At 49.4% G+C, this 12,890-nt stretch overlaps 1 protein-coding gene across 1 annotated transcript in view; it reads right to left on the reverse strand.

The window, feature by feature from the left end:
* The window catches only part of LOC119097946 (inactive dipeptidyl peptidase 10), an 88,503-nt gene that overhangs the window by 16,826 nt on the left and 58,787 nt on the right, over positions 1 to 12,890 (reverse strand). Inside the window, exons 2-4 of the mRNA XM_037220886.1 lie at positions 2,500 to 2,630; positions 1,774 to 1,856; positions 1,244 to 1,338 (exon numbers count right to left, since the gene is read on the reverse strand). Coding sequence (XP_037076781.1) covers positions 1,244 to 1,338; positions 1,774 to 1,856; positions 2,500 to 2,630 — 309 coding nt within the window. The remainder of the gene's footprint in view (positions 1 to 1,243; positions 1,339 to 1,773; positions 1,857 to 2,499; positions 2,631 to 12,890) is intronic.

The raw sequence follows: 12,890 nt of genomic DNA on the forward strand, positions 1-12,890 counted from the left end.
TAATTGCACAAATGTGCTATAATTGCACCTTTCACAAATTGTTGCGTGCGATTAGCTTGAAGGCCGTTTTTGATTCCATCCATTGAACGGTTTTCAAACAAGTGAAATCCCAGTATCTAAAGACCTGTTGCTCTCGCTACCGAAGTCAAAAAGTTATCACAGCTGGTTACGGGAATCTAAAATTAGTGGGTTCTGTCAGCGACCAGCTGCGGTGCTTGATAAGCAATGCAGTACCAGTCACGTAACCTGGAACAGCTGTGCGGGGAACGGCGGTGGAATGAAGCACACTAACAAACGGTCCGACGGTTAACAGTGTCTTATCTATGCAACGAATTTTGTCGCTGTGCTTTATTAAGTGAACACAGACCCTCCTGCCAAGGCGGTCTGAAGCATGGAATCATTTGGCCACCGTTCTTGCTTGCCAAATGGAATGGAATCGCCGTGATTTGTATCGCGCCATGCCGTGCCAATACACAGCATATCCTACATGCTATTCCTGCCGAACAGTGCCCCGACCCCAGTGGGCATTAGGCTCCTGTTTTCAAAATCAGTCGACAGGGACTATAGCTCATAAAGCACGTACGCGGAGCCCCTCTCCGTATAGAAATTACGCGCATCATTCCAATGCAGTCAACGTTGCAACAATGTAGTGACGTCCGATCACCTCGGGAATAATCCAGACCCCATATCGCTTTAAAAGATGCTGCCATATCACAACGCTCGAAAGTTTTCAGCCGAGCTGATATGTCTGTGACCTAGAGTATTTGATGAAAAATAACATCCAATAATCGTGAAGGGAGTGGCCAGCGGAGACTGAACATTAAGCAATGCAATTTCAGCCTCAGTTATTAAAAAACTGCTCGGTGATTGAGGCGGGCCTTGTATAAAATCAGACACAAGTCTTTTGACGTTTCCTGAGAAAGGAGCACAAAAATGAACGTGTAGCAAATGCACATTTCTGAATGGGATGCCTTGAATCTTCATGCACACCAGCCCCCGCGCCGCGGACCCGTGATGCGCCGCGAGCGTTCCACTAATACTTTGATCGATTGTCCTACGCCTCATGCAAGTGCTAGGGGACGCGCGTCACAACATCTCACGCGGATTGCTGCGGGGAACCGAAAAACAGCGGGCAGGAAGTCTTGAACCCGCTACCCCCGCCGTATTCCCCTTCACTCCGCGCCGCAGCCGCGAGGCCCTGCCGCGCGCGGCGTCTTACTGACGCGTGGTGCGCGCAACGTACCAGCGTGCGGTTGGTGACGAGCGTGCGCGTCGTCTGAGTGCGGGCATCGAACACTGACACGCCGCCGTCGTCATCGCGGAAGGCCAGCTCGTCACCTGCAGGTCAGTGGAACAGGCTGCTGGGACTGGCGCACCATCGGCGTCAACACGGAGCGCCGGATCGCAACCAGTATGCCACAGCAGGGGAGGCCATCACAACTGAAACACCACCCCTGTCCTCAGGGAAACCCAACTGGCCATTTGTAGGTCAATGGGGGAGGTCACAGTGACTGACACACCATCACCGTCCTCAGGGAACGCCAGCTTGTCGCCCAGAATTTAGAGAAACGGGTCACGAAGGCTGATGAGCGAAACCGCTGTTTGCGAACCGACAGCTAGTCAGTCAGATGGACTACCATTAGAGCAGCTCACAAACGAGGAGCACTTGAGGATCGGCGAACGCGGTCCGTTGGCGACACAGTAGAATTCAGGCCCTTCATACGGGAACACGGCATTGGCTCGAGGAATGTGCGCCATCGAGTAGGCACTTACCGTTGATCCACTCTCCGTCGAACGGCCGCACATGGTAGATGGATTTCACTACATCGTCCAGAGTTATCAGATGACCTCGGATCCTGCAAAATCAGGATATTCCAGGCGCGAAGTAGTCCATCCAGTACACACACTTGCTCACAAGGTAAATCAAAATCTGTTTTGAGTATGATTTAGTGAACACTGAAATTTACTGAGGTGTCTCCACTCATCGGGCACATAACATGAACTTTCGAATCACACACATACGCACGCACGCACGCATGCACGTACGCACGCACAGACACACGCACCACCACAGTATGCTGTGAACTAAAGGAAACGCAATGGCAGCACACCTGAAGGCACTCGTGGGATGCCATGGCATAGTCGGTGCATGCAAGTAGACGGCTCCGGCTCCAGATGTCGCGCAATGTGCTGCTACACCGCCGGGTACGGCGACCACGGCTTAGTGGGATGCTACTTCCTACATACTACGCAGCTCAGACTGCCATGCCGATACCTGGCGGCTCCCCATGAACGTAGCAATAATCCCATACGACGTCATTCCGATGTGTGAATGTATCATAAGCGTGATTACGCAGACACATGATCGGGTGACGAAGGATAGGACAGTTGAATGTTCTGTGCCTTTTGTACGATGACGTCAGTAAAGTGACGACGCAGGCGGCTGACATGGATAACCGACTCGACGTCGTAAGCCGAGGCCGCGGAAGGGTAACCTACCTGGGGCCCTGGTCCGGTGGCGTCAGGAGAATAACGCAGGTGACGATCAGGGAGCTGATGAGGCCGATGACGATCAGGGAGATGAGGATGCCGCCCCAGTTCCGCTGGGTCGGGGTCGCTGCCACTAGTTCCTGTAGCACATCCGGAGTTCGAGTCAGGGCAGTGCCATGACCAGACCCAACTGTTGGCACAAACGCGTGCTTTGGCACACCACACTGGTGAACGTTCAGTGTTCTTGCTGGTTAAGGATTGTAACAATGCGGACTGAAAGATAAGCAAGTGTCACCAGCGTCGTTGCATAATCATGGCGAGAGAAGCTAGCTCGCCTCTGAACTGTGCATGATACTGCAAATAGAAAAGACAGTGGGCATTCGCTTATGCTCTTCATTCAAAAGTATACTCTTCACTACTCTTCAGCATCAGCTTCATACAGGTCATACTCTTCAGCATCTTTGCCAAACGTCACATAATATACGGCCAGCAGATGAGGTTTACGGAGTTGCTCCTTCTGTGGAGCAGGTTCTTCTCCTCCGCCCTTCTGTCGAGCTTTCCGACATATGCGCTGTGTATTCTGCCACTTTGCTGCTGTGACATGATCGCTGAGACAGGACGAAGGCAAAGTGTCTGTGGAGACCGAGAGCACCTCAAGCAGGACTGCCGTCGTATCGTCAGCCGAATGGGGGAGGTGCTCCTCGGAACCCATTTGCCAATACTTTTCGACACCATACTCCTATTTCTCACATAACTCAGTGCAAAACGCATGACTGGCTGTTTTTTGGATCACAGGTCGGTATACTCCAAAGAGTCTCACATCTAGCTTGTGTCGTTTTTATCCTCGAGCCGTTTTACTCAACGCCGTCACCAAAATGCCCTGGATGCCGTACGTCCATGCGTGTGTTTGTGTGTCAGGGCGCAGCGTATTTTCCGTCAGCCGGACGGGTGCCTGCGCTGGCACGTCCGGCAGCTGGGCACCCGTCGGTCGCGTCAGCTCGCCCAGCGCGGGTCAGCTGCGCCAGCTCGCCCAGCGCCGGTCAGCCGCGTCAGCTCGCCCAGCGCCGGTCAGTTGCATCAGCTCGCCCACCGCCGGTCAGTGGTGTCAGCTCGCCCAACGCCGGTCAGCCACGTCAGCTCTCGCCCAGCGCCGGTCAGTTGCGTCAGCTCGCCCATCGCCGATCAGTCGCATCACCTCGCCCAGGGCTGGTCAGCCGCGTCAGCTCGCCCAGCACCGGCCAGTTGCGTCAGCTCGCCCAACGCCGGTCAGTGGCGTCAGCTCGCCCAACGCCGGTCAGCCGCGTCAGCTCGCCGAGCGCGGGTCAGTCCCGCCCCTCCCCGTCGCTCGCCCGCCCGCCCTCCCCGTCACCCGTCCTACCCGCCCTTCCCGCCACTAGTCCGGCCGGTCCTCCCGCCTGGCTGCCAACTGTTCCTGATCAGTACATGGCCCGTCGCCGAGGGGGCTGCCGAGGCCGGCGGGGGCCGGCCAGCGGCACACCAGTGGGGCTCGACGGCTGCTGCCAACGGCGACCAACCGACTACAGATCCGTTAATCAGACGTCAGCGGCCTGCAGGGGAACAACAACGGCAAGCCGTGCTGAAGCGCCCGTGGTGTCGCACGCAGGTGCGTCGTAATCCACAGCTGCTCAGCAGCGGACACACTGTCGCATAGTGGGTGCCCGCGACAGACGCGCTGAGCCGGGCATGGCGTCGGCGGTGCATCCACACTACTTCTGACTGCAAATATACGATAGAACTAATGCAAGAGCTTCTAACGCATTCACTTTTAACACGCGCTCGGGTGGGGGTCAAATTGACCTTACGAGGGTTTTTCCCAAATGGTTTCTGAACGGCCCGATGCAGCCGCGCCAAATTGTGCATAACTGTATACAATTGAATGGTGAATCGTTTGGCATAACAAATTGGATGTACCATGTAAGGTCACTGCCCTATGGCAGGTCAAATTCAGGCCATGCTTTCAGCGAAGTCAATCTCTAGGGAATCGTTTAATCTGATGCAGCAACGGAGTGTTAAACGAAGCCATACATGTCTAAGATGCTTTCTTAGGCAACACAAATATTGAATGAGCAAATTACGTTTCCCTAAGGTCAGGCATAAAAGGTCAGACCAAGGTCAAAGCCAGCCTGTTTTACTACTTTAGAGCTTGCTGCATGGGATAGATTTTGGTGCTCATTTCGAATTTGTTGATAGCAGGAACCGCATTATACATCTTGCATGGACTTCTTAGAGGTCATAATAGGTCATTAACCTGAAATGACCCAGATTAACATTTTGTTTTTAGTAACACACTGCCCAGTGTAATCTTGGTCCCTTATTTAAATGCAAAACTCAGAGCAGCCCGGTATGCTTTTGGTCACCATAACCTTCAATAGGTCAAACAAGTTCACTGGCCTTAACTGAGAATGTGACCTCTTGCTTAGAAACGGTTATTTAGGTTGTGGGGCGCTTTGGAGACCAGCTTATAATTCGACGTTGTTTGACATTATTTGACCGGAAGGTCATGACCTAGGAACATCAAACTTTGATCTGAGTGATTTCACGTAAAGATCAACACATCCTGTAAACTTAGTGCCTCTAACTTTCTTAGTTCCGGAGATCTCAGAGGGTCAAATTGACCCCCCCCCCCCCCCACCCACCCAAACGAAGGATGTCTAGCCGGCCACCCGGACGCGTATTAAAAGATACAACCTTGATACAAAAGCTTCTTCGAATATTACTTCTTCGCGGCAGAACTCCTGACGCCAACCTTTTAAAAAAGTTATTTCTGCCCAACAAGACTTCCACTTTGTTTTTTTTAACTATGAACAAATCTGCGATCGCAGAACAGCGGGACGTGCAGGACAAATGCATTCGTGGAGGCGCCGGTAGCTTCTCAGACACCATTGGGCTTGATTTAACTGTGCAGCTGAGTCGATTTGCAAACCAAACACTTTCTGCCTGGAGAATTTCGGAATGATGACTTTTCCTAACTGAACGTTTAGTTTGCTTCCTTTCACCTCACCCCGTTTCAATGCATGACCGTGAGATTGCATTTCACTTCATGGCATTCCGACTTGTAATGTGATTTGACCTGACCTAACATGCGTAGTTGACCAGAAGTGATATTTAGGGGCAGAAGTACATTTGTAAGGGGAATCGAAGTAATAAGATTGCATGGTACCTGACAAGACTTGGTGGAAGCTTCTCTGATTATTTACGGCTGGAAAATCTCTTTGGCGGGTTTCCTTTGCGACATGGAAGTCGACAGCTGAAATGATCGGGATTCGAGTTGCCGGCCTCTTGTCCTGTAGACGACGTGCTATCTCAAACAGACCACGGTTTCTGAATATCGCTCGAAAGTTCTTAAATTAGAAGTGCCGTAGCCCAAAAAGTTATGCATCTCAAAGCTCGCAAAGTTGGCATGTGGTGCTTAATATTTTTATCATAAATTGTGTCGCGTACACTTTTTGTAGTGCAGGTTTTATCGTGGAGAAATCTATGCACTAGCTAGTTCTTGCGCTACGAGCAATGCGTCGAAATACTTTTTGTTGTTCGATGTTTTAACCTGTGGAAATGTTGCCACGTAGAAGTTTTTTCTATTGAAAGGTTTGTGCCGCGAAAGTGTATTAATTACAATTTTTGGCATCGGAAGTAATGTCGCGTAGGAGTGATTCCGTTAGAATCTTTGCCACGTGAAAATAATGCAAAAGGTACTGGGTTAGAAGGATTCTAGCTTATAAACTTACGCACTGGCAAATCACGCACAATGTGTGATATGTTTTAAAAGCCTGGCGTTGGTAGCTTTCTCGCGTAGAAGTGATGGTCTGCTTTAAAAGTCTTGTCCTGTAAGCTGAACCGTTAAGACAAATTTCTTACGAAAATCTGTCGTAGAGCCGGCGTCGGTGTATTGAGCCAGAAATAATGTCGGTAGCGCAGACACCGCGAAAGAAAAGTGCCCACCAAGGGCACCTGAACAGCAGACACTGTATCCGTAAGAGAAGCAGACTATAGAAGAAACGGTGCATCAGCGGGCATGAGTTTAGTTGAGGTATGGTGTCGGCAGCAGGAATTTCCTGCTAAACCTGACGACAGCACCCTTAAACAAGGCATCGCGTGCACAGTACTGACACATGCACTCCGTGCCGCCCTGGGTCAGGCAAGGGTGTTCAGGTCAGATGCCTCAGATGGGAAAATGTGGTTCATCGCCCTGCAATCGATGACAATGGGATGTTTAACAGTGTTCCGCACACGTGTTTCGCGACCAGTGTTCGATTGCTGCAAAGAAACTGAGCCACGTGATCAAAAAATTCAGTCCGAGACCCTGAGGCTGTACTTCGGTGAGACAAGCAAGCATGAACTATCACGAATGTCACAATTTTGAAGGTGTTACTTATGAGCTTGTCAGCTGGGTGGTGTCCCACAATGAAATAAGGCGAACAATGGAGCTGTCCCATCGCTCTGTTCAAATCGAGATGACGGTTTTGTCCGGACACTGAGTGATCCCATGGGTTTGAAACACAACACTATTTTGATTGAAATCAGAAATAGATCGTCAACGCTTTTCGGACAAGAGCAAAGCCTTGAATGCCATCTGATTTAAATTTGGCAGTATTGATGTCATATTAGATTTCCCGCAGCTTTACCGCAAGCTGGTCTTCCGGCGAAGTTATTCAATATACAGGAGTGGCAGCTGGGTGGCGGCATTGCGTGAACAACGACGCACTCGGCTTCACCCGGCTCTCCACTTCAAACTTAAGGCATCAAAGAGAAAAACTGAGATACAAACCTTATATTCTTCTCGTTTTACGTACCAAAAAGCAAACAAGTTCGAAGTGAGTTTGAACGATGGCCAATGATCCACAGAAAGCTACGTGCGGTCAAAGTGTTTTAGAGGTTGACCTTCTTGAGCTGACCAGGGTCAAAACTTCGGTGGAATGTTATATATATATATATATATATATATATATATATATATATATAACATTAATAAGGGGAGAAAGCAATGCGTGGATTACATATATATATATATATATATATATATATATATATATATATATACCGCCTTACCTCGGGACACTTTCCGAGATAAGCGGCTGAATCTTTAAAAAATTAACATCATACAGGTGCAGCCGCCGTGCTGTGAAACGCGTTGCGAGCTAATGTAGAAGCATCAACAATGGTCTCTGATCAGGACTACATTCATGTATATGTATGGAACATAGCGTCTGATCCTGATCATGTATGGAACATAGCGCCGATGCATACATATCATATATGGTATATATGTACATATCATATATAAATAGACACACAATATTTATAATCTATGCATGTTATTCATAGTTATATATATATATATATATATATATACATATGTATAAACATATATACATAAGAACATTCATACATGTATGCGTATATATACACACATACATAAACACACACACACACACACACACACACACACACACACACACATATATATATATATATATATATATATATATATATATATATATATATATATATAATTTAGGCTATTATGTTTGTGTAAGCATGGAAATAAAGCCATTGAAGGGGACAAATACCTCATTCATTGTGTGCTTATCCATGCCAGTCCTTCATCAACTTGATGCATGTGTGCACCTTCGTCAGCACTGTTCACCAAGTTGCACCATAGCTTGCCACATGCAATTGAGAGTCACGCAGTGAATCAAACCTCGTCATTAACCTTAATCAGCCGCCCACGTTTCTGCGTGACTGCTGCGTGAGGTCGCAAAAGTCAGCTGTCCACAGAAATGTCAGCGCTGGAACATAGCACCGATGCATGCATAGCACCAGACCGTCTTCTGCGGGAGCCAGACGATGGTCGTGCGCACGTGTTCAGCTCGTGCGGACCCTCGGTGGGCGGCGCGCGCGGCAGTCGCCAGACCGGCACGCGGCCCGTGCCGGCCACACACGCACCACCAGCCTGCACACGCCGCGGCTGCGGCGCCGACGCCGGGCCGGCTGCGGCGGCGGCGCGGCCGTGCGCGCCGCCCGGCACCGCGCGCCACGGCCGACTACAGCGTCCACGGTGGCGGCGGCCGCCGGAGCGCGCGCCCAGAGATCGATTTGTCGGCGCGAGCCCGGCGGACACCCTCGAGACGGCAGCGGCAGCTGGTACCGTTCGGCCTCAAAAGCGCCACTCCCGCTGCCTTCAGGCGCGCCCAGCTCAGCGTTTCTGGCCGAGCCGAGGCCGCTGGGAGGCCGTTCCGAACAGCCCGAGCAGCGTCCCGAAAAAAGCGCCCCTCGCGGACGGCCGTGAGGGCCGGAGTTCTGCGGTCCTCAGGAGAATCCAGACACCACCTGTAGGGTTCAGAGGCGCGCAGAGAAGCGCCGAGCCGCGCTGACTGAGCCATTCCACAATGCAGCTGGGACTTGATGGCACGCCAGTGACACAAAGTTCTCACTTATCAAGAAGTTGTTAGCGAGAGCAGCTGCCGCGAGCCGATGTTCGTGGCGATTGTAGTGCTGGAGGAAACGTCACTGGCCGAGGGTGTCTCGGTCAGTCACCATGCCACAAGCCTTCGTTGCGAGACTCGGTGGTGTTACACCATGCCGCATACCTTACGCATATTTTTTTCCTTTCGGTGAAGTGCTTTGGAGAACTAGAATTTGGTTGTGTTTTGCTCGAAGACAGTCTTATTTTGGGCAATAATTTTCCACCCTAGTTTGCTATCATGGATCAAGGTTTGAGGCATTTCATGCTTCCTCGTATGTTTGTTTGGCTTCCAAATATTAAGCTGAATCGCCAGAAATCCGTCAAAACCATAATCCTTGCAGGAACTGCACGTTTGGCGACAACCTATTGACAGCCAACATGAATCTAAGGAGCACCATCCATGTTTGTAATACAGCCGTTCCTAAGTACCGTCCCATGAATATTTCACAGGTGAAAGTTAAAGGTGAGCTCGCATCATGTTAGCGGTTTATAAGCTACCCTTCTCTGGAGTCACTGCTATCCCGCAACTTATTCAATATGTCCGATTGGTAAGCAGATCAACACATCATAGCAGCTTGAATAGCCGTAGAAACCGGACGTTCATCTATTTGGCACGTGACCGTGCTGCCCGACCTCGCCTCCCTTCGCAGTCCTCTGACCGTGTTAGACCAAAAAGGGCGCACAGTTCCTTTGGCTACATTCCTGACTCTCAAATAAACTTTCTAAATGGTGTGGGGGCAACGAAACGCTCATTTCGAGTCCACATCATCTTTACTTTCAAGAGGCACCAAATTTCAGCAGCATCACAAATGGCCCCCAAATCTTCAAATCTGAGAGCAACCAAAGTCCGAAGGCACCACAAAGAGCCACAGACCTTCATTTTCCGAAGGCCACAAATTCCATGGGTACAGGAATGCTTCGTCTCCCACCCTGACAAGATCCTGGATCGGCCCCTTACAGTATGAGGCCTCAAGACTTCAATTTGGGACATCATAACTCTTACTTTCAAGAGGCACCAAACCAATGTGGGCCATTTAAAGCGCCCAACAGCATGATTTCAACAGGGACCAAAATTCAGGGGCACTACAATCTCTGTGCCTTTCACTCTGTTGATCTTCTTGATCAGCCTGTGCGGCGAAGGAGCCACAAAAGCCTTCATTTCATGGAGTCACAGTTTTTCTAGAGGCTCTCAGTACCAGTGGGCATCACAAAGGGCAACAAACACTCATTTTCAAGACACAACAATTTTCATAAGACACCACAATGTTCTGCCTCTCTATTGACGAAATATTTTATCGGATTCGGCAAGGGGGCACCGAAACCCTTTGTTTTGGGGCATCATAGTCTTTATTTTGCAAGAGGCACCCAATTACGGCGTGGGACACGACAAAAAGCTCCGTAACCTTCATTTTGAAATGACGACGAATCTCACGGACACTGAAGATTTTCCTAAAATTATTATGTTCACGAAGAACCAAAATGCAAGGGCACCAACCAAAGGGGCACATGTAAGGGGGTGAAGCGGCACATAACCTTCCCCGGCCTTGGGCCCCACGGATTTCGAGGGGGGGTTTCGAGATGTCCTTCGGGCCTCTTGGGGCCGACGATCAAGGGCTCAATTGGAGGATTCGAAAGCCGGCCGGACACCATATAAAGGAACCGCAACCCGAAGAACGAACCCTCAAATGGTAGAGTATCTCTCGCACTGATCGGAGACCCCTTGGGACAGTGAGGGCTTCTTTTTCAGTTAGCGGGCTGAGATCACCTAATACCGAACAGGCAGCGGGTTGAGATCACCAACACCGAACAGTCAGAGGACTGAGATCACTAATACCGAACAGTCAGCGGATTGAGATCACCAATACCGAACAGGCAGCGGATTGAGATCACCAATACCGAACAGGCAGCGGATTGAGATCACCAATGCCGAACAGTCGGACCCGTACCGGTCTGGTCCTTAGCGTGCCCTTTTCCCAAGCAGGGTCATGGCCGGAGCCTGCAATGCATTGCTCGGGACCCCTGGAAGAGTAAACGACCCCACAGTTTCTAACGGGGCACTCTGTGTCAGCAATAAGCCCTAGATCAGTCAGGGGCGCATTTGCTGAATAGGGACAGTGATGGAACCCCAAGTGTCAAAAGACCTCTTGAATACTTATATATATATAGATATATATATATATATATATATATATATATATATATATATATATATATATATATATATAGGTGTAGGACCAGGAGGCCAGGGGGGTCATGGCTCCTCACTGTTAAAGGTGATATGCCAGCAGTGTTAAGTGGCCCCCACTTTTCAGATTAAGATTGTTTTATGGCTTAAGTTTGCACTACATTTAACATGCATGCCCAATTAACTAGTTCACTAGCCATCTTCCTCAAGATGCGTCATCTTTTTCGTTCGTTCATTGGCCATCGCTTAGAATCACAGCCACAGGGCCGACGCCGCGCGGCCTATGGAGACTGCAACGCCGATTGTCGAGGCTGTTCTTGCTAAGACTGGGAGCGTGCGTGTTCAAAACCACATTACTCAATTTTTTATCAGTAACTCAGTCTGACTGAAGCTCAAACATTTTAAGGCAAATATGGATTAGCCATGTTCATACAAATGTGAGACCCGCTTCATCTTCAATCTTCGTTCCGGAAGTCCTCAATATCTCTGAAGAATACAACACAAATATGTAACTGGAGTCTATGCAACAATTATTGGAACACCTTGCGGTGATCAGGGATGTTGTTGCGTCAATGAGGGTTCCTTGCTGATCCGATGCCAATTCGCGCGGGTCAGAAGGCCTCCCGTGTCAGGGAAGGGAACAGTGTAATATAATACAAATTTGTAATTGCCTCCGGATCGACCAGGAGATCCCGCCTCATGTCGCCAGAGTGACAGCTAGAAGACAAGCCATGGAATGGCCCTTCAGCCCTTAACCGGCAACGGCTATGTGCCCTGGTATTCTACTCAAGGGGCTCTTTGCTTGGAAGGAAACAAGGGTCTCATTATTATTGAGCAGAGTAGGGGTCGAATTATTGTTGAATAGAGTGGGTCGAAATGAGTTGAAAAACAACAAACGGGCAAGTATTTCCCATGCTTGCCTGAGAGCGCTCATTTTTTTTCTTCAGAATGGATAAGTCCAACAAATTACAGTCAAAAGTTTTGAACATGCCCGCCCGCAACCTCGAGAGCAAGGACAGCGACTGCCTAGGTTGCAGCTTCCGTAAAACCGAACGGCGTCGGCCACCGAAAGGGCCACCAGACAGCGGGTGCCGTGGTCTTCTGAACAGATTAATGGCTACAAAAACACGAAAAATAAAGACTCTACCTTTACTCTTCCACTACCACCACCACATTCCACCACCACTTCGCGGTGCTTTAATGGCCAATCCGGTCCTATCATCAGTAAAAAAATCGCACACGTGAAATATGCGCCCAGACTGCCCTCTAAATGTAAGATTTAATGTCCTGAAGCGTTCAAAGAAACTTCTTTCAAAGCGCTATCACTTTTGTCAACCTTTTGGCCGCTACTCAGTATTAGCTGCTGAACAAACGCTGCAAGGCCTACGGAGACTGCAACGCCTAAGCGTCTAGGTTGTTGTGTCTAAGATTTGTGAATGCGAATGCTCAAAATTTCGTCACATGATTTGTATCACTAATCGATTAAAGCCGTTTAAAGGTAATAAGTTCAAAATCACCATCACTTTCGTCCAACGGTGGGCCATTGTTAAGAGTTAGTCACTGAGCTAACGACCCGAGGACCATGAAGACTGCGAGGCCTGGCTGTTGAGGTTTTTGTCGCCAAGATTTGCGAGCGTGCACGTTAAAAATACGCTACATGAATTGCATCACTACTCGAGTCTGAATAATATTGAACATTTCCAGACAAACATAGCTTGATCATGTTAATAC

Source organism: Pollicipes pollicipes, unplaced genomic scaffold, assembly GCF_011947565.3.
Source record: "Pollicipes pollicipes isolate AB1234 unplaced genomic scaffold, Ppol_2.1 Scaffold_4740;HRSCAF=5597_pilon_pilon_pilon, whole genome shotgun sequence".
In the NCBI taxonomy this organism is placed as follows: Eukaryota; Metazoa; Arthropoda; class Thecostraca; order Pollicipedomorpha; family Pollicipedidae; genus Pollicipes; species Pollicipes pollicipes.